This window comes from Stegastes partitus, unplaced genomic scaffold (assembly GCF_000690725.1).
Source record: "Stegastes partitus isolate 25-593 unplaced genomic scaffold, Stegastes_partitus-1.0.2 Scaffold1281, whole genome shotgun sequence".
Lineage (NCBI taxonomy): Eukaryota > Metazoa > Chordata > Actinopteri > Pomacentridae > Stegastes > Stegastes partitus.
This window is the reverse complement of record NW_007579012.1, coordinates 52902-75039: the sequence shown is the minus strand read 5'-3', so window position 1 is coordinate 75039 and position 22138 is coordinate 52902. Positions and strand designations below refer to the sequence as shown.

Here is a 22138-nt window from a genome sequence, read left to right as displayed (position 1 = left end):
GGGGGGAGTCGGCAGCGGCGGCGGCGGTCTGTGTCCGTATATGGGCTCCGTCAGGCTCGGATCGGTGTGGTCTTTCCGGGAATGCTGGCAGATTCCTTGCATGTTTAGTGGCTTTTGTGTGCGAGAAGCATGAATCAAATACTGTACACACACACACACACACACACACATATATATATATATACACACATACTTTATCAGAAAGTAAGAGCAAATTTACATCCTCACTGGGAAGGGAAACTCGCTTCGACAGTGAAAGTTCAAGAAAATTACTACTTATGGTAGCAGTTTAACACCGCTGTTGACTTTATATAAAAGATTATTTATTCCGCTGAAAAACACAACAAATGATCTTCTTCTGCTCCGGTTCTGATCTCGTTTGAGTGTCTTTGTGCTGCGGTGGCTGACAGGCCGCTATGTGACACACCCCTGCTTTAGCTGATCTGCATTCCTGCCTGCAAGTACCGACCTGTGCGCCCCATTTAAAACCCTCCTATCGGTACAAATGACGATTTATAACTGTTAGTTTTATCTCTGTCCTCGGGCAACATTTCCGTGTTCTTTCTCCTCTCTGCTGTCTCTTGGTCCAAAACTATGTCTTTTTTTTTTTTTTCAACAATTCCTGCGTGAACCGAGTTGCCACTTGGTTGCTATGACGACGACCCCGCTTTGCTTTATCGCCGTGTTTGTGTTCAGACTCGACAGATATCCAGGATGTAGCTCTGCGTGTAGGCAAACGACACCTCTAATTTAAAGCCGTCTGGTATGTTTTTGTGTGCATTGGATTTGCTTTGTTTCCAGACCGGTTCGCTGCTCTGCTCCTCATTTTAATCCTCCCCCACTTTTTTTTTTTTTTTTTTTTAAGGTTTAGACCCCCATCCATCTCGACCCTGTCCTCAAACTCTTGGCCAAACAGCTTTCAGACCCTCCTCCAGCAGGCTTTAAATATTCTTTTCAGTAGCCCCAGTCCCCCCAACTGCAGCCCCAGCGCTCTTATGTAAAAACATCTACGGGGGGAGAAAAAAAAAGGATAACTTGAGGCCTTATTGTTGCTGAGGTTGAGCTGCTGCTGCTACAGAAAATTATTCCAGTCTAGACAAAAATAACAAGAGAAAACTAAGCTGACGATGACTCAAAATAGACTGATTTTTCTGTCCAAATGATATATTGTGTTATTTCTCTGCCCTCTGAAGCCCTGATTAGGCCGTCGAAAAGTCCGACATGCATTTCTGCCGTAAAATGTCACTTTCCAGACACCCTGCAGAAAACCCACAGAGGCCCAGTGGTACACCCTTGATAGCCATCAGCACAGAGCCTCAGATCCTGACATGAACCAGAACTTTATCCCTGTTTTCCCTTCTTAACTATGTTCCTGATCACATCACTGGGAGGCTCCGCTCCACCCTTTCCTCAAGACTGGACCTGAGCAATCATCCCTTCTGATCAACTGCTTCTTGTGCAACGTGTGCGCGAGCGCTGCCGTATTTACGAGAGGCGGAGTGTGTCCTCATGCCCGGACTAGCTTCTGGTTGCATCACTTTCTCCTCTGCTTGCAGCGGTGCGCGTGGTCCAGACTTGAAAGCAGAAAAAAAAATGCCTCAAATGTAATTTTGAGGAAGCAAGTTTGGGAGTAGCTGTGCTGTTGTGTCATTCTGTCACAGTATAGGTTGGTGTGTTGAACCCACTGAACCCCCTGGGTGTTAAAAGGCATGTTGTCTTCACAATATCGCCAAAATTACACCGTTTATCAGATCCAGAATGTGTGAAAGCAAAGAGATTTATGAGGTCTTTCTGGCGGTCCTTTAAGTACTAATCTGTAGTGCTGTGTTTCATTGGGAAACATAACCAAATCTAAGTTTAGAATAGTATTATTTCCTCAACATCTCTTTATTGCACATGTCTAATTTAAAAATGAGCCCCCCAAGAAACTGTGTGCACTAATCAGATCTGTATAAAACAAAAAAATTCATTCTGTGACTTAGCAGTGGCCAACAGTCACTTGACTTTTCACCTGAACTGTAGGCGACGTTTATGCAGAGTAGGTTAAAAGGTTTGTGATTGTTTTGTTGTGTTTATTTGTGTGCTGCTGCCCTTTCTTGGCCCGGTCACCCTTGTGAAAGAGGTTTCGATCTCAATGGGTCTTTCGTCTGGTTAAATAAAGGTTGAAATAAAAATAAAAAAACTCGTGGAAACAAATGAAAAATGCAAGTAGTAAAATATCTGGAGTATGTGGACTCACCACAAGTCTAGCCAATATTGGTAAAAATATTTCACTACTTGTATTTTTAATTCATTTCCATTTGCTCTGTGTAAACACAGCCTGCAGTTGAGCCAAAATGTCACTAAACTTTTGTTGTGTGACTGTTGGTTTGAGCTGAGTTTGCATTTTTGCTTTTTACAGAATCTAGTTGGAGCAGACAGCATATTAATACAAAAAAATGTCAATAATTTGATGAAATATTGCAATTTTAAGTATAGATTTGGTTCATTTTTCCCAACAAAACATTATGTTATAGATGAGTAGCTCATGGAAAAATCGGAAGTTGATAATCCGGCTTCTTTTCTGTTTATAGTGTCTTTGGTTTTGTGGGTTTGGGGTTAAGAAAAAATCTTAATAAACGAGTGGGAACAAAATTAGATGAAATGTATAAGGATTCAGATTGACAAGAAGTGGGGAAAAAAAGGAAGAAGGCAAAAGGATCAATCAAAAGCACAGAAAACAGCAGAGTAATTTGAAAACAGCCATAATCCCTCAGGACACTCCCAGATTTAGTCTATGTAAGAAATGAAATTACCTCTGCCTAGGGAGAGAGTTTTGTAAATCAAGCTTTCATCTGCTTTACTATTCTTATTTTGTGAGTGATTTTGGGCACTTGGGGACATAAACAGGTTGAAATGAAATGCACAAGGTTTAAATGTTAAAGCCATTTAACACCTTCTGTCAGTGAGCTGCCTGCTCTGTAATGTGGTCTGAAGCCAGATGCAAATCAGAGCAAAATGCCAAAAAAGTACCACAAAGTCAACAAACAAGCGCTATCTCTGCTCAGACCAGATCATGGTCGATGATTTCTCGGTATGCATCCAGCTCCTTTTTAAAAAAAAAATAAACCCAAAAAAAGCAGAGCCATACGTTAGATAGCAGAGGCGCTCCTGAGGGAAATGTGGAATTTGTTGCACACATCATTAAACATCCTCAGTTCTGACCAAAGATCAAACGAGAGCTGAGGAGCTTCCTCCAGTCAGCTCCTCTACTGGCTTTATGGATGTTTTGACCTGATAGTAAATTAAAGGAGGGCTCTGGAAATTCTCAAATTAACGTCCCTCTGTCGATGCATGACTGGACAACCAGCCTCTGTTTTTTTCAGAGAACTACACCATGTCTAAACAATAGGAACCCATCTTCGCTTTGTGTTTTAGATAGATGTTAACATGACCTTAAATCTGTCCCTCTACAGACTCTAAAGCCATCGTGGATGGGAACCTGAAGCTGATCCTGGGTCTGATCTGGACCTTGATCCTGCACTACTCCATCTCCATGCCCATGTGGGACGAGGATGAAGAGGGGGATGACGGCAAGCAGAAGACGCCCAAGCAGAGGCTGCTGGGATGGATCCAGAACAAGCTGCCCGAGCTGCCCATCACAAACTTCAACAGGGACTGGCAGACCGGCCGGGCCCTGGGTGCCCTGGTCGACAGCTGTGCTCCAGGTGAGGAAAGGTTTCTGGTAACATCTTCATGATCCTGCATCTTGAAGTTCGATCTGCATGTGTTTAGCCCACAGCCAGAAGTAAACACCAGCTGAATCAAAAACACTTACCTCAGCAGCATTAAGGCTGCTTTTTGATCTCTCACACGAAAGTCATGAGATAAGTTGTTGTTCCAAGTCCTTGCAACACTTACACAATAGCAAGGTGTTCGAGTTTCAAGCTATCTGACGAGCACAACGCTAATGCTGTCAGCTAATTTTAACCTCTGTGAAAGAGATGCAGCAAAACCGCAACTGGAGCATTTCAGCAACTGTGTCACCTTGAATTCTGTGCACCGACCATAATATCTGTGTTTGACCTGCTGAGATAAATTTGAGGTTATATTTCAATCTGGAACAAAGAGGATCAACACACACCAAATAATCAGCTGATATTGCTATTTCCTCTAGCTGTGTTTTGTTTGACTTGGCTCTTGTAGAACCATAGCTGTCTGCACACAACAAGAGCGACCACTAAGGACTCGTTTTCTATTGAAAAACTGTGTAATGCAGCACTGTATGAACTGGAAAACAATGTTCATATTAAAAGGTTTAAAGTGCAAAACTGTAGGGTTAAACTGGCAAATCCAACATGCTAACAATAAATAATAATAAAGAGGAGAAAGGAAGAAATCAGTGTCGATTAAAGACCTTAAGAAAGAAAGTTTGGTCTTTATATTTACCAAATTGCAACGTGGACACAGTGGCTATTTTACAGCTAAAGCAACTCCCTTTCTACTTGAGCTCTATTTAAAAAAAATAACCGCAGCCCACTTTAACTCGTATACTTTTTGGGTTATAAACCAGGATTTTAGCGGTGAAGAGCAGCACTTTGGAAGCGACTGCAGGTGAACATGTAGACTTAATCAGCTGCATTTCAGTCTCAGTTTCACACCCGTTCTGATGTCTGACAACAGAAACAGCAAAAAAACTATAAATATACAAGTTCATTGGGAATTAAGCTGCATTAAAATGTAGTTGATGTGAGCACAGAGAACAGGAGAGAAGCAAACGGATGGAAAGGGCTACAGAATGGTGACTTGTCTTCAGGTACTCGCTCGTTGGTATGCCATCGAAACTCTGCACAGTTTACAAACCACATTTTTTTGTTCTGTGATTATTTGACATGCTCCCATTCCTTGGAAGCTTTGGGTCCGAGCTGCCGTTATCTAAAACCGTTGAGCTGACCAGAAACCAAAAATGTAGTCGTGATACTGAAAGAAAACAGATTTATACCATTGAATTGAAGGGAAAAAAATAAACCTGCATGGTTAAAAAATATTCATCCCGATGCGTTTCCATTTGTTTTGCCGACAAATCGCAGCAGCCCTGCTTACAACAGTGATCGACAGCTGCAGCTCTGAGGTCAGCTGAGTGCGTAGTTCTCATCTGAGTGAGTAAAACCTGAGTGCAGGGGTGAGTCTTCCCGTTATGGTCCTGTTAAATTAGGAAAGTGGGCAGTGAGGAGGAGCAGGGCGGGAGACGAGGAGTCGGCAGTGAGGAGGAGGGATGTAGGTGAGGGAATAAAGGAGGTTTCTGTTTACATGCTCAGGATGTTTGGCATACCTGTGGATCACCAGCAGCCTCGAGCTGCAGATAAGCCTTCAACAAAAGCTCTCCACTTTGCTCCAGCCAAAAGATTTCCAACAGTGTCCAAAAATAACAACCCTCAGAACTGAGAGTTGGTTATAAACAAGAAACTAAACGCTGACACCGACAAATTGTCAGGATGCACTTTGTACGTCACAATGAAGAGCTTCACTCATAGATAGTGTCAAGGGCAGACATCTTGACTGACCACAGAGATGCACAAATGATCCTACACCTACTGCTGCAGATTCACCTTGGAATAAAGATTAGGCATGTTTTTCATTTTTTCCTTATCTGCTGGACGCCATCAAGGCTGGAACATGTTGGTCATAATTAAACAGATTGGCCATAACACAAGAAGCTCTCGCTGTCTTTGTAAAATGAGGCTCACATTAAACGTCCACTAATGTGACAAAAATAACATTTTCCGGTTTCAGACAAATGGCGCTCCACTCACTGACACACCTATGATGGAATATCGCCTTTCTCTTGTTGCGCGGTAATCCATAAAAGTCTTTATAATGCTGAACCCTCTGAGCTCCAAGCAGTTTCTGAGCACAATATAAAATCCTTCATCTATATGGTAACAGCACAACTATTAGTAGAAGAAGACAGAACTCAAAAATGTCTTCTCTGCAGTAGGACACACTTGTTGTCTGTGCATTGTTGTGCATGATTATTGACTGTGCAAAAATGGAGAAAACCTGGAATCGGCATACACAACGTTTTTACAAGTGCCCACAGATACTAATACTGGGGAGAAAAATGTACATACTGTGCACATTTTGCGACTTAAATTTTACGTATTTCCAGACTTGTCTTCTTTCTGCTCTGTGTTAACACAGCCTGCAATTCTGCTGAATTTATTTTTTAAATATATAGATTCTAGTTAGAGCAAATAGTTTATTTTTGGCAAATTTTTAAATAAGACATTTAGAATAACATAATTTTGATGAAATATCTTAATTTTAGGCTAATATTTGGTTGTTTTTTTTCTAGATGAAACTGAAAACCCCTCATGATTAGTTCAAAGACTGTCGGAAAAATAAAAATGTAACAATGTTTTTTTTAGTTTTTACAGTTTCTGACTCTGATAAATGGTGTGATTTTGGTAATTTTTATTTAAAAACCTTTCAAAACCGCCAACAGGTTTGAGGATTCAGAGAGTTAACTCTCTGGTAAAAGCACTTTGGAGTCAGCTTTAAGTACAATCAATACATTTTACATTTGCAAAATAGAATCGTGTGTCATATTACTTAAATTCTAATCTTATTTTGTCGTGATATGATGAAAACGATGAGTTATTGGCCTACTGCTTCCTAACCCAGTTGATCTCCTCTCTTTGGTGCAGGTTTGTGTCCTGACTGGGATCAGTGGGATCAGACCAAACCAGTGGACAATGCACGTGAGGCCATGCAGCAAGCCGACGACTGGCTGGGAATCCCACAGGTAAAAAATAAGAATTAACACAGGCTTCCTCAAATCAAGTTAAATTCATAAGAAGAACTGTTTTTTTTTCACATAGACTGTAAGTTAAAAACAGATGTAGCCTCGAGTGCTGAAAACTGACGGCAGTGCAGATGTGATTCACACCTGCATTCTGTCTAACTGCCAGCAGGGGGCGACTCCTCTGGTCGCACAAAGAAGTCAAATTGTATAGAAGCCTATGAGAAAATGAGCCAACGTCTCACTTGATTTATTACTTCAGTTAATGTTTTCCTAAGTAGTTAATGGACTTAATTGCTAGTTTAAAGTTTCCTCCAATACACCAGGATGTTCATTTTGGACAATTTGATCCCATTTAGAGAAAAATAGAAGCTAAGTAGGGTCTGCTTTAAGGGTTAGGAGCTACTCCACAAAAACCTCTCATCCACATATTTATCCAGACCTGCTGGGGACTGAACTTGCTGGACTACTACTGCTTAATATTTTCCCCCTCATGAATCTTTCCTGCAGCTGAACATCCTTAGCTTTTGGAAAATATTAATCCGACATGTGGAAACAGCGCATCTGTTGATTAATATGTATTTGATGCTCTCGGCAGGGTTTTATTTTGGTCATTTTCATGGAATTTGTTGTAGAGACAGAGAAATAAAGAAAATCGCCAGACCTTTCCTTTCATACCGGCTTGTTCTTTAATACGAGGAGCAGGGCTGCTCCTAGGAGTCCAACCCAAAAATTCCAATACAGCAAATAGAACATTTGTGACGTAAGACCACAATAAGGGACAGATTTTTCTTTTTTGAAAGCCCAGAAGATGTTTTAACTTCATTTTGTTCTAACTTATTTTCTGTACTGTATTGAAAAACTAAAATGTCATATTACCAAATTCACTTAGTTACAAGTAGGAGACATGGTTTATTGTTTTCATTAGTAAATGTTATAAGTCATTAGCTGGTTAACAGTTCTAAAACTTACAAGCCAATGAATCCATGCTTTAAACACCAGGGATGAGGTTTACTCTGGGTCATGACAGAAATGTGACTTCTGTCTTTTGAAACATGTATGTACAATAAGTGGACGGACGGTTCATAAGTTGATGGTGTGGACAAACCCCATGAGATATTGATGGAGAAGCAGCATCAGTTACCTATAATTGTGTTTCGCTTTCCCTGAAGGTAATAGGATTGGATGAAGTCTTAATGGAGACGATGGACATAGACATACGACTAGGTTCATGTTTATCTCAGTGTAAAAGCTACCATCCACTTATTGAGACAACAAGCTTTTTTTTTTCATAGGCTGACTTTCCATACCTGAAATTGTCTTTTTTGCATGTTGAAGCTTGTTGGGAACCTGGAGCGGACGGGGTTAAAGGTTTAAAGGCCCAACTGTGGCAGCTGGCCGACCTTCTGATCAGTAGCCCAAAGCCTTAACCACTGAGCCACCACCACCTGCTTATTTGCTTATTTTTTTTTTGTTGTAAAGTGACCAGACTATCAAACTTGTACATGCTAGACCTGAGTCCTGTAGAGAATCTTAACATTTCATTCCCGTCAATGTTTAACCAGAGTGAAACTTTTACTCTTTTGACGGGGAGATTTTTTTTCACTGGATTCGGTTTTACTCTGAGTTGTGTAGCTCTGCCGCCTGTCTGACAGTGTTGTGTTGGCATGGTTGGCACAACATAGCGTGCTGGCAGTTGTTCTCTGTGGTTGCTGCTGTTTCCGCTGCTTCAGGTCTGCTTCTGCTAAGAAACTGGCTCTGTCCGTTCCCCTGCTGTCTCTGTGGTCTGTGAAATCAAACAGCGAGCGTGTCTGTAGGGGTGGCTGCCTGCCGGTTTGCACGACAGTCTGTCTCAGGTACTTTCTAAGCCGAGGAAGAGGCTGGTGTGTGGTTTTGATCTCTAAATCACACCATGACTCAGTTGATTATTGTGGGTAATAGTCTCCATGGCGACTAATTAAGCACTCCTCCAGGCTGTGCAGCTGTAGCCTCTCTTCTCTTTTAGCTGCGAGTATGCTAGCAAGGGGGGGAAAAAAAAAATCAAACTGCGCTCTCATTTGGAAAACATTTTTCTTCTTGTCTCCCAGGTGATAACCCCCGAGGAGATCGTTGACCCCAATGTGGATGAGCATTCAGTCATGACCTACCTGTCCCAGTTCCCGAAGGCCAAACTGAAGCCTGGCGCACCTCTCCGACCCAAACTCAACCCCAAGAAGGCCCGAGCCTACGGACCGGGTACAAAACACATCTGCAGCTAAACACAAATGCATCAGTATAGAGCAGCGAGGATTTACATGTTTCCAGACCCAGACATTTGTTTTAATGGACTTTCCCAACTCTCCTCCCTGAAGGTGTTGAGCCGGTCGGTAACGTTGTGATGAAGAAGGCTGTGTTCACCGTGGAGACCATCAGCGCAGGGATGGGAGAGGTGCTGGTGTACGTGGAGGATCCCGCCGGACACCGAGAGGAGGTTTGCCGAGTTTTGACGTGTTTAGTCTTTCTGAGTTATTGTGTTTTACTGTTTTTGTTAACTTTGTCCAAATCGCTTCCAGGCTAAAGTGACGGCCAACAACGATAAGAACCGCACCTACTCTGTCTTCTACATCCCGAAAGTTACAGGCATGCACAAGGTGAGCTGAGGACACGCTGGATGCAAGTGACAGAGTGCATTTGTTCAAGTACAGTTTTGCGATGTTTAGTTTGCCTGAGTACTCCTATTTTGACAACCGGAGTTACTCGTCATGTAGCAGAACTGATACTTCAGTTTTAACTTAAGTAGAATTGCGATTTCACTTTGGCTTTGGGGTATTTTCACTTTGTGGTTTATGTTGCTTTTATCAAAACACAACTCCGAATAGCTAAAATCAAAAGCTGCCCAGTGACTAAAATAGATGTAGCATCGGTTCAGATGTATTTCAAGTAGTTTTCCTAAGTTAGAATTTTAATTGGTTCTACGTAACTATTCCATTTTGGACGGGCTTTTTCTAAACTCGCTCTGGTTTAGTGATAAAAATGAGACGATTTATTGTTTTTCAAATTTCTGCCGTGTGTTTTAGATCCGTAAAGCCCACAGACATACAGTTTGGCTTGCAGCTGTGGAGCTGTTGGTGTAATTTTAGGATGCTTTGGTGGAAATTTAAAAAAAATGATAATAATAATCACCTAGGGTTTAAGGGGTTAAGTAAAGGAATCTGAATACTTCTTCCACCCCAGCTGGATGTCAGAGTCAGAGACAGGAGTTGAAGGCATGTGAGGGAAAAAAAATAAAAAATCATTCCAAAAATATATATTAGATTAATTTTACTGGCTAGAAAAATAGATTCACTGCATTTCGACAGTGTTCAACCTGCGATAGACCAGTCAGACTAATCTCTGGTTATTATCCAGTTCCAAAGACTACATTTATAAACCAGAGAATCACGATAAATTGCATTATTTGTTTAATAAACAACGATTTTGCTGCAGGAGGATGGTTGAAGAACAAACCACCTCCTGTCTGCGGCAGTGTTTACCGTAATCAAAAGTATTTTTACTTCTGTTCCTCCATTCATAAACCTCTTCCCGCTTTCACTTTTCCAACAGACGCACACTTTCACTTTCTTTAAACAGTGATGCTAAAGCACAAATCCAGTATTTTGCACTTAAATTTAATGCCACTGTGTCGTTCTTTTCTTTATTTCCTGGTGTTTGACTCTAGAATGAGAAATGCTCCTAATCTTGAATCTAACCTCAAGTTGAGAACGTCACGTGACATCACGTGTATTTTTAAAGCTAAACCCAGTTCAAAAAAACAGCCTGCAGTCTATCTTTGGTTGTTGATTTAATCTCTAAAGACTCCTGTTTTCATTAGAAATAATACCTTCCTGCTTTGAAATGACTGAGATGTAACTTTACACCGTTGCACGATCCATAAAGTCCGTGCTGCTCTCTCTCCACTTACTCCTCTGCTGCAGCTGGAGCACACCTGCTCACCTACAACTCGGCTCAAACTCTATAAAACTACTTTATGTTACACAATGGCAAGTTGTAATATTGGGCAAATTTAGTCATACATGTTCAAACTGATTCTTAAGACGAGTAACGTCACACAAAGTCCCCGCCCTGCAAGATGAGTTCCTCAGAAGTGTTGCTTATGAAGCCCTAAAAGAAGCAGAATGTTTTTTAAGTGACACAATGCCTGCATCCAGAGGCGACTTTAAACGGAGAACTTTAAAGCCTTCTAAGGACTTTAGGAAACTTTTTTGAATAAAGCAAAGAATAAAAAAACTTGTGAGTCAATATCACAAAATTAGCATTCAATGCATTTTCAAGACCTTGTAAAGGCGACCAGAGGGCTCCAGACACCGTTTTTAAATCTCTCCTTTCTGTTCTTAGGTGACGGTGCTGTTTGCAGGGCAGCACATCTCTAAGAGCCCCTTCGAGGTGGAGGTCGGCATGGCTCAGGGAGACTCCAGCAAGGCCACGGCCCAGGGACCAGGCCTGGAGCCCGCAGGAAACATCGCCAACAAATCCACCTACTTCGACGTCTACACAGCAGGTAACGCACCGTCGACAGGAGCGACGTTTTACATGTTTTGCCGGGTGAATTAATCATTTTACCGTCCTCCTGTTTCTTTCAGGTGCCGGCGTTGGCGAGGTGGAAGTGGTGATCATGGACCCCGCTGGCAAGAAGAACACAGTGACGTGCACCATCGAGGACAAAGGCAACAGCAGCTACCGGTGCACCTACAAACCCACGCTGGAGGGTCAGCACACCATCTACGTCACCTTCGCTGGAGGACAGATCAGCAAGAGTCCCTTCATGGTCAACGTGGGAGAAGGTAGGAGTTGCAGAATAGATAAAACCGTTTGTGTGCCAAAGTTAAATTCAAGATCGCCACAGTGACGAGAACATATGTAAATATCGGCTCAATCTGCTGTTTTATTTCCTCACTCGTGTCTGTCTTTTCCTGCTGCTTTCGTCCCTTTCTTCTCTCTGACAGAGGCCTGGTGGTATCTGTCCTCTCTTTGGAGTTGCCTCTTCCTTCTGCTGTCATTTCCTGTTTCCTGGGATCTCTCTGGGGTACCTGCTTTGTGTTTGCGATTGCATGCGTGAGTGGTTGGGCGCTGTGCAGTGCTTAATTTGTAAATCAGGAGCTCCTGGAACACAGACAGGACGCTGTTTCGGCAGGTCAGGGGAGACAAAAAGTCAAATAACTGTTAACCGTTTACAGCTTGCAGCTCTCTATTATTCATTGTCCCTTCTCTTCTCTGTCATTTAGTTGCTTCCCCTTCATTTGTGGATTAATACTAATTATGGGGAAATGGAGTTGTGCAAAAGTTCTGTTACAACCACAAAAAGCTACGACACTGATGTGCATCTCAAACAGACTAACAAGTGATTTACAAGGACCTTGATAGGGGAATAAAAAAGGAGAGAATGCACAACATAAACCCTCTGAACGATAAGCAGTTTCTGGGCATTTTTTTATATGCCTCGTCACATTTTTGCTCACTGTAGACTAATTTTTTACGTCAATATAAAGTCCTGCATCTCAATGGAAACAACTCAACCAAAGATGGAATTAGAGAGATAGAAATAATAATAATAAAAAAAAGAAAGTTGAATTTCTTTGGCCACACATTATTAAAAAATTCAAGATAATTGGAATCAACATGCACAATATTTATCTAAGTACCCACAGGTGTTACCAGTACTTGGAAAAATCGAAATGGTAGTAGTTTAACTGAAAAGTCCCCGTAATTTTTGTTACGTGACTGTTGGTTGCAGTTGAGTCACTAATAGGTTTTTGGTTTTCCTGAATTTTTACTTTTTTAAAACACAATCTGGTTACTGTAAAGGGTTTATTTTTAGCATTTTTTTTAAACGAGGCATGTAGTAAAGGGTGATTTTGCTGATTTATCCCAATTTTAAGCTTAGACGTGAATAATTTAGCCAATGAACAGGGAGGACAGTTAAAAATCCAACAAACATTTCTGTTGTTACAGTTTTTGACTTGATAAATGGCATAATTTTGGCATTTTTTTTAAAGGTTACATGCAGTTCAAACCTGCCAGCAGGTTGTTTGGGTTCAAAGGGTTAATTATTGCACAAAATGTTTTGACAGATTCTGATGAAGACAAATGAGTTTAGCAATCGCACAACACAAACTCAGCTCTGACCTTGTGACAGGACATATCAGACTGGGTTTGTCCTTTACATTGTAACTGTGTTTTTGCGTAATTGCACGTCTTCACTTTGGACTAATTTCCCTTCTGCTAATGCACTTTATTTGTGTGTGTTTCTGTGTGTTTCTGTGTGTTTCTGTGTATGGGCTGACTGTAAAGCTCCAAACTGAAAAATGACTCAAACATCCTTAGTCTCCTTTTTAGGAGTTTTCGACACGTTCATGAGGGAAATACTCCACTAAGAAAGTCACAAACACATTATCCTCCCATTTAGATGGAAGAAAACCACCATTAAGCTGCATTGTCTGTTTGAACAGGAAACCGCTGCCTCGTTTCTTCTGGCTCACTGGTGGTCATGAGTTTACACAAGGACCGTGTTTACAAAGAGCCGCATCCCCATGTCATGCTTTCGTTGTAGCTTTCGGAACAATGATTCATGTTTTCTACAGATTAAAATAACAGATTTGGAGGGATTGCTGTCAGAGTTCCCTCTCTGAGAGATGAGCTATTATTTATTTATTTAGATTTATTTCAGGAGGCTTTTATTTCATAATGTCACATTGTTAATAGGGACATTTATTAATTTACATATCTAGTTAATATTGAATAGAAAGGCATTAAATGTAGCTAAAGCATTAAAGCGCTCCTTCATTTTTTTGCAGCAATTTGGCCCCAAAAAAGTAAAGAAAGCAAAGAAAAGTCACAGAATCGATTCCACACTCTCAGATCTACAGCCATATCTGTGTAAAGCACATTAGCAGCTGGTCACATCAGGCTGTAGCATCACAACCTCTCACATGTCTGAGGGGAGTAAATGTGTTTCAGTGCTAATAAATTTAACTTTAAGTTTGTAAGAGGGACAATTTGTTAATTTCTTTATTTCAAATGGACATAGCTTCGCTTTAACAAAAGCTCACAGGTTGCCCGCTTTCTAAATCAAGTCAGTTTTATTTATTTAGCCCTATTTAACATTTAACATTCGCCTTAAGGGGCTTAACGGTACCATGTTTTATTATAGGAGTTTGACCATCAGGTCTGCGCCTAATACATTAAGTAGTGGCCCCTTTCTAAATGTAAAAGTCAAACAGTCTAATTATTCAATCAAATTTTCCAGAATTTGTCGACCTGTTTTAATCTACATCTAATCAACATCTTTATAGAAAGTATACTATATATTGTGACAACCTGCTTCTAATAATAAAGTAGAGAACTGTTTTATCCACCAGTGTTTTAGTCTGGAAGTTGGGATTCAAGTTATTTTCCAGTATGTTGCATTACAAGCATCTTTATTTCTTTATTGTCTCTAAATTAATGATGTTTTGGTGTCAGCTCGCTGCATCTAAAAGCAAAGCTAACCTAGAAATAAATAAATAAATAAATAAATGTATTGTTTTTGTTTCCCCTTAGATTGATCTTATTAATACAAGCCGTGTCTTTATTGTTAATGGTGCATCATTGGTTATAAGGATTCTGCAAAGTCATCCAGGCCAAACATCAAAATATATTCTAACATAATAAAATACAAAATTCAATACTTGTGGTTTTTCAAGTCTCCGTTCCAGCAGGACATCAGCTCAAACTGAGCAGCTCCTCTTTTATACACTTTGAATGAGGAGATGTGAGGATACTGATACGGTTAATGGCTTCCTTCCTTTACTATAAATCCCCTCTGCAGGATCAGATATGCAGATATGAGGCTCTGTAGGGGTATGTAGGATTCGAGGAAGCAGGGAGAGGATAGTTGACTGTTTCCCAGCAGCCCCCGAGCGTTCTGGATGTACTGTTTGGATGGAAATTGTTTCGGTGTCACATCATTCACCCCACACCTCATTCCTCTTCTCCCCACTGAAACCACCGCTCAGCTTGCATGTGGTCATGATGTTGGAATCAGAATATTGGGTTTGCTGCGTCTGCTTCTCCCTCTTCTGACTCTTTCATTGTGCGCCTCCGTCCACAGCGTGCAACCCCAGCCTCTGCAGAGCGAAGGGTCGCGGTCTGCAGCCGAAGGGCCTGAGGGTGAAGGAGACCGCAGACTTCAAGGTTTACACCAAAGGAGCCGGCACCGGAGAGCTCAAAGTCTCCATCAAGGGCCCCAGTGAGTTCCTCTACCAACTGCAGTGTGGATTTTTAACTTGACTTAAGGCGAAGGCTCATATACTGCAAGACTATGAACCCAGTTAATGAATACGTTAGCCAAAGGCAAATTTATTTATAAGAATTGAACCACAGTGCTGCTCAACTAAAATAGCAAGCCGTAAAACAGGATAAACCACAGCGACCAGAGGACACATCTAAATAAATGGGTAATGTGTTACAACACAATAAGAGATGGAGTCAGGATGGCGAACCGTTTGAATTGGATGCCAATGAGACTTTCAGTCTTCAGCAGCAAGGTTCGAGTAGTTCTTGCATGGGAAGGTAAACTCTTTTAAAAACAGCTACTGCAAAGGCTCGATCGTGCCTGGATCTCAGAACACCCAACGGCATCTGGTTCCTGCTCTAACTAGGGCAGGATTTCTGCAAAATAATGCTCCACCAACCAATTTAAAGCCTTTAAAAAAATCCATCTCAAATCACTAAATTTTTAAACTAACTTCTGCTGACCATCTTTAATATGCCTGAAATTTTTATTGCACAAAATACGGATATTTATAATGATATTTGGGTAATTTCAGCTTGATATAAAATACTTTTGGAGTTGTTTTTTTTTTGCCTGTCAACCTACTTTCAGCACCTTTTTTTGCACATTGAACTTTGAGGCTGTCTAAACAACAATATCCCAGGAACTGTTCAACATAAAAGCCTGAAATTTTCACTTTTATTTTTCATCATGTCATTGATTCACAATCTGGACAAGCTAGATCAAATAATCTCTGGTTGTGTGTGAACTGAAATATGACAAAAAACATCCTGAAAAGCCACATTTGTGAAAACATGGCAACAATACTTTTTTCAATATAAAATACTTTGTCACAAAAATGAGGGAAAAAACTTTATTTTCATTGAACTTTTATAACTGATTGAGCAGCTATGACCAGTTGGACCGCAAACACTACAATATTGCGGGATAGTTTGCTTCTCCAAATATAACTGAGAAGATGTTTTTATATATATATGGGCATATTTCTAGTTTTTTGGCCCCACTTTGAAGGCCTAAACCTTGGTTTGGAGGAAACTTGTCATGTAGTTTTGTGTAATTTCTTTGGAAACTATCCCAACACTAGATCATGACATCAACATAATATAAGCAGATACATAGATCTGTTGGCATAGTGGGGCTTTTCTAGTGGGACATTTTCCCATCCTGACAAAGTTTTCTTAAAAAATACTTGATATATGAATGTCACATATCTTTGTAGAACTAGCAATTAAGAAAAACTGGTTCACAAGAAGTGACCCTGATGTGTGTGACTGTGTTTCCAGAGGGTCTTGAGGAGCCGTGTAAGAGGAAAGACCTCGGGGACGGTGTGTATGGATTTGACTATTACCCCACCACACCTGGAACTTACACCATCACCATCACCTGGGGAGGACAGCACATCCCCCGCAGGTACACAAACGGACACGCAACACAAATACTAGAACTGAACTGCAGAGACTCGCCATCGTCACTGATCAACTTTTGCTCCGTTTAGTCCCATTGAAGTCAAGATTGGTGCTGAGGCCGGCCAGCAGAAGGTGAGGGCCTGGGGTCCAGGGCTGGAGGGAGGCGTCGTTGGCAAATCTGCTGACTTTGTGGTGGAGGCTGTTGGAGACAACGTCGGTACACTGGGTAAGAACCACAGAGCGACTGCAGAGAGTAACATAATCCTCAAAGTCTGTGTTGTTGTGAAGTTAACTCTCTGAACCCTTCAAGCAGTTTCTGGGCATTTTGTCACATTTTTACTCACTGTGGCCTCATTCTTAACTGCAGCCTCTATGGAAACAGCACAACCATGGCTAGAAGTAAAGAGAGCTCAAAACTATTGTTGTGCAGTATGTTAAAGTTATAGTGTCATAAATCATACAAAATGGAAAAACAGAAGTTGAATTTGCTTGATTTTGCATTTTTTAAACATGGAAAATCAACAATTGCAACATTTTTTCAGGTGTCCATATGTGCTCCTCATACAGGAAAGAAAAATGGTGACTCTACATACTACAGATGTTTTACTGCTTTCATTTTTAATTAGTTTTATTCCTATCTACTGTATTTAAACACAGCCTGCAGTTCAGCCGAAAAGTCCCAGAATCTTTGTCACGTGACTGTTAAATGTAGTTTAGTCAAAAATATCTCCACAGCGGCACTACAGAGTACACATTTTTTCATTTTTTACAGAATGTGATTAGAACAAACACTTTTTGGCCTGATTTTTAAATGAGACGGAGTAAAGTAATTGCGATTAAATATTCTGCCTTTGTTGAATAGATTTGGTTGTTTTTTTCCCAGTGAAACCGAAAGTCACACATGATGAGTTCAAGGACTGACTGAAAATCCATCAATTCTTTCTATTTTTTACATTTTTTCGTTCTGATAAATTGTGCAGTTTTGGTGATTTTAAAAAAAAAAAAGATAAAGTCTTTTCAGCTCTTCTGAAACTACTGTGTGTGTGTTTTCCTCGTTCAGGTTTCTCTGTGGAAGGTCCATCTCAGGCCAAGATTGAATGTGACGACAAGGGCGATGGATCCTGTGATGTGCGCTACTGGCCCACAGAGCCTGGAGAGTACGCCGTCCATGTGCTCTGCAACAACGAGGACATCCAGCACTCGCCCTTCATGGCTGAGATTGTTAACCCACCGGGGAAAGACTTCTACCCCGACAAGGTATGGACACACCCAGGAACATGTACAGGCAATTTGCACACACTTGAAAAGACCATGTGTATCACGGCAGTCTTGGGTTTCCAGTGACACCTAGAACTCTTAATGTTCTGTGATGGAATAATGGAAACACATGCATCTTGTTAACAAAAACATTTTCATAGATTTATTACAGGTCTTCTGGAAATAAGACAAAATCTGCTGTGTCAAAAACATTTTCACCTCAGCTAGGCTCTTGTGGTAGCCGTCCACAAGCTTCTGGTTGCATCTTTGGCTCCTCTTCACAGAATTTGTGCAGTTTAACTAAATTTTACTTCTTACTTTATCACAGTCCACAAGTTCTTGATACGGTTTAAGACCCTATTTTGGGAAGATTAGTCTAAAATCGTAATTCAAGCCTGATTTAGCCATTTCTTTACTATTTTTGATGTGTGTTTGTGTGGTCATTGTCTCGTTGGACAACTGCACCCACACCCAACCTTCTGAATGTGGAGGTAATCCTCCTCCTTCATTACTTCATTTACTGTGTGTAACGCACCAGTTTAGCTTTCACTAAAACAGCCCCAAAGAATAATGCTGCCACCACCGTGCTTGGCAGTAGGTTTGGTGTTCTTGGAGTTAAATAGCTAACTTTTTGTCATCTGACCAGAGAATTGTCCTCTAGAAAGCTTTTTCTTTTCCCATGTGAACAACAGAAAACCTCAGTCGAGCCTTAAGGTGCCGCTTCTAGAACATGGAAATTAGTGGCTGGGTCTGAGTGTATCACACGGGTCCTGCTTAAATTGGCTCAGAAGAGTCACCAGCTGTAGTCCATACTCACAACAAGAGGTCATGCCACTATTTGATTACCACCGCTGTCTAAACTAATGATTTAAGTTGCTGTATGTATATTTTTGACTCAGCAGATTTTGTCATATGTCCAGAAGACCTTTAATCAATCCACGAAAGAACCAAATGTATGATTGTTTTTGAGGCAAAGACACGTGTTTCAATTAAGAGTTCATTAAAAACTCGAGACTGCCGTGATTGTCTTTACAATGAAATGAAATGAATGAAATGAAAAATACTTTATTCATCCCAGAAGGGAAATTCAATTTTAGAAGGGAAATTCAATAAGTGTATGGAACTTTTGTTCAAGACTTTGCAAAACAAAAATACTTCTTTTAATAGTTATTTTTAATGACCTTAAATGTGTTTCTTCCAGGTTAAGGCATATGGTCCTGGCCTTCAGAGCAGTGGGTTGGCTGTTGGAAAGCCCACTGAGTTCACAGTTGATGCCAAGCAAGGAGGAAAAGCTCCTCTGAAGATTGTAGCTCAGGTACTGGAGGCATGTTTCAGCATACGGCCAGAAAAATACTGTCTATGTAGATGTTCTCTCTTAAGGTTTTATTTTTTTTTCTGTGCAGGACGGTGAAGGCACTCCTTTGGATGTCCAGGTTAAGGACAATGGCAATGGCACATACACCTGTACTTACACCCCACGTAAACCTGTGAAACACACCGTCATGGTGTCCTGGGGAGGAGTCAACATCCCCGACAGTCCATTCAGGGTGAATACACACAGACACATTCATGGAGGACATGTTCACCTGTTCTCATCAGACAGAAGTATCCTCAAGCGTTGTGTTTTTCACCACAGATGACCATCGGAGCAGGATGTCACCCAAACAAGGTGAAGGTGTCCGGACCTGGAGTGGCCAAGACTGGCCTCAAGGCCTTCGAGCCAACATACTTCACTGTCGACTGCGCAGAGGCTGGTCAAGGTACGTAAAACTTCTTCGCCTCTACACACACAATAAATCGCACTACAAATAAAAGTGGTGGCTTTAACATCTGCAAATTGTTTTCACCAACTGAAACGCAAAACCCACCGGCAGCTTTAAAAGGCACATTATCTTTATTTAAAATCACCAAATTGACCCCATTTATCACCACTAGGTGACATCAGCATAGGAATCAAGTGTGCCCCCGGAGTGGTGGGACCTGCAGAGGCCGACATCGACTTCGACATCATCAGGAACGACAACGACACATTCACTGTCAAATACACTCCTCCTGGAGCAGGCAGCTACACCATCATGGTGCTGTTCGCTGACCAGGTGAGTCTGAAACATGTGCCGTTTGTATTGTTAGACTGAGGATTTAGTTTATTCTGTGTTTGGTAACGTGTGTTTGTTGTTCAGGCCATTCCAATGACGCCCATCAGGGTCAAAGTGGATCCTTCTCATGATGCCAGCAAAGTCAAGGCAGAGGGACCAGGACTGAGCCGCAGTGGTAAGAACGTTACTGGTGTTGTTGTTATTTATTAATAATAGTTAAAGAATAATGATAATATTACTAAATTAAGAGTCATGGTAATTTGATTTACAAAGCTGCAGTTTTATGCTTTTATTATGAAAAAAATAAGCATTTATAAGCATTTTTGCTTGTTTTAGCTAATTATTTAATACCAGCATCTTTAAATACATATATACAAATATATTTCCCATCAGTAGCTTATTTTAATCAAAGGCTGCTTAATCACAAAAGTTGCACTGGAATTAAACAGAGCAGAAGCCTCTACTGACACCTCATAGTTGTATTTTTTTAAACACGCTTTTCCTGTTTTATGTCTTTATCTTATGTAATTTTGACTGGATTCAGCTGCTGTTTAGTTGTGCCAAAAAAAATCAATTACTGAGATGTGGTGGTAGCATCAAAATGGATTTTTTTTTCTTCTTATAAACAAAGAAAAAGAAATATTGTGTCAATGAGGTTTATCTGGTGCTATCTCACCAGTTAACAAGCTAGAGTTCAGTCACCGCTGTTTGTGGTTTTTGGGCGTTTCTTTACACTTTCTGCTTCTGTCGCATTTGTGATCACTCTGGAGTTTATTTTTACTGCAACATAAAGTCCTGTGTTCTGTGGAAACACAGCCATGGCTAGAAGTAGAGGTAATGCATATGTGTTTTGTGTAGTATGACACAGTTTTAGTGCCATAACTTGTACAAAAGAAAAAACAAAAGTTGATTTTTTTTTAATTTTTTTTTTTATTATTTCACAAAAATAGAAAAAACAGGGATTCAACATGTCCAACCTTTGTTGATTTCAACAAGATATATCTCATGACATCCAAATGATGTCTTTCTTTAAATCTTCATCTTTCCATTCTCTGTTAGTCTACTTTTATTATCACAGCCAAGACAGGCATTACATATTTGAGGAGTATAAACAAAAGCTTTTATAAAATGCTGGAGTTTGAAAAAATGGAAATTACTTTAAAATGTTTGGAATTATTACTTTCTATGCAGACAGACTAAAGTTAACCCTGATTGTTCCTCTGTCCCTCTCAGGTATAGAATTAAACAAACCAACTCACTTCACCGTGAACACTAAAGGAGCCGGAAAGGCGAACCTGGACTGCAACTTCAGCGGCCCGACTAAAGCAGAGGCTGTCAAGGACTTTGAAATCGTCAACAACCACGACAACACGCACACTGTGAAATACACACCTGTGCAGCAGGTAAAAGGGAGAAGCACTCGAGTGTCTCTATTGTTGTATTTCGTGGGAAAGTTGGGCTTTTTGTGGGGAAAACACTGATACAAGTGTGTTGTCTGTGTTTCCATATGTGTCTCGTATCAGGTCTGTGGAAACACAGCCTGCAGTTCAGCTGGAAAGTCCAGAAATTATTTTCAATGACTGCGAGTCACAAAGGATTTTTTTGCTTTTGACAGAATGTAGTGATAGAATGAAGGAATTTTGTTGAAATGTGATTTTAAGCTCAGATTTAGTTAAACTTTCTGCTAGAACGGCGCCACACTGACGAGTAGTTCAAGGTTTATCAGATAGTTATAAAAATCTGACGTTTTTAAAGTTTCTTGCTCTGATAACTGATGCAGTTTTGGTGATTTGAATTCATTTTTTTATATATATATAGATGACATGCCTTTCAAACCTGCAGCTGGGTTTTGGGGTTTAGAGGAGAACTGGGTTCAATCAGGGATTTAAAAAAAAAAAAGTTTGTCCACTAATAATAAGTTGTTCCAGTTTATTCTGGTAGATTAATCGTAGCAACTGGACTTGCATGAGTTCCTTGAAGACGTTCCACCTCTCATCCAAGAGGCTTCATCAGTTCTGACTGACTAGTTGGGAGTTCCAGATACTGATATCCTTAAGGAGCCATTAACACCTGAGTTTAGGTTTCAATTGGGGGTTTGTTGCTCCTCCCCCTTGTTATGTGAGTCGTTAGTGCACCCCCTGCCACAATGGGGTTCGTTAGGGTCACCTCTAATGAACCCCATTGAAGCTTCTTGGATGAGAGGTGAAACATCTTCAAGGAACTCCAGCAAGTCCAGTTGCTACAATTAATCCATGAGAATAACCATGACCTGGATGACTGAGAATCTTCA

At 40.7% G+C, this 22138-nt stretch overlaps 1 protein-coding gene across 4 annotated transcripts in view; it reads left to right on the top strand.

Moving 5' to 3' along the window:
- The window catches only part of flna (filamin A, alpha (actin binding protein 280)), a 66045-nt gene that overhangs the window by 24854 nt on the left and 19053 nt on the right, over window positions 1-22138 (top strand). For all 4 annotated transcript variants that reach the window (XM_008298094.1, XM_008298093.1, XM_008298091.1 and 1 more), the window contains exons 3-19: window positions 3456-3707; window positions 6687-6784; window positions 8869-9016; window positions 9133-9251; window positions 9334-9411; window positions 11156-11318; window positions 11401-11601; window positions 14907-15044; window positions 16373-16499; window positions 16585-16721; window positions 17556-17752; window positions 18954-19067; window positions 19156-19299; window positions 19389-19512; window positions 19688-19848; window positions 19933-20023; window positions 21082-21251. In XM_008298094.1, coding sequence (XP_008296316.1) covers window positions 3456-3707; window positions 6687-6784; window positions 8869-9016; window positions 9133-9251; window positions 9334-9411; window positions 11156-11318; window positions 11401-11601; window positions 14907-15044; window positions 16373-16499; window positions 16585-16721; window positions 17556-17752; window positions 18954-19067; window positions 19156-19299; window positions 19389-19512; window positions 19688-19848; window positions 19933-20023; window positions 21082-21251 — 2462 coding nt within the window. The remainder of the gene's footprint in view (window positions 1-3455; window positions 3708-6686; window positions 6785-8868; window positions 9017-9132; window positions 9252-9333; window positions 9412-11155; window positions 11319-11400; window positions 11602-14906; window positions 15045-16372; window positions 16500-16584; window positions 16722-17555; window positions 17753-18953; window positions 19068-19155; window positions 19300-19388; window positions 19513-19687; window positions 19849-19932; window positions 20024-21081; window positions 21252-22138) is intronic.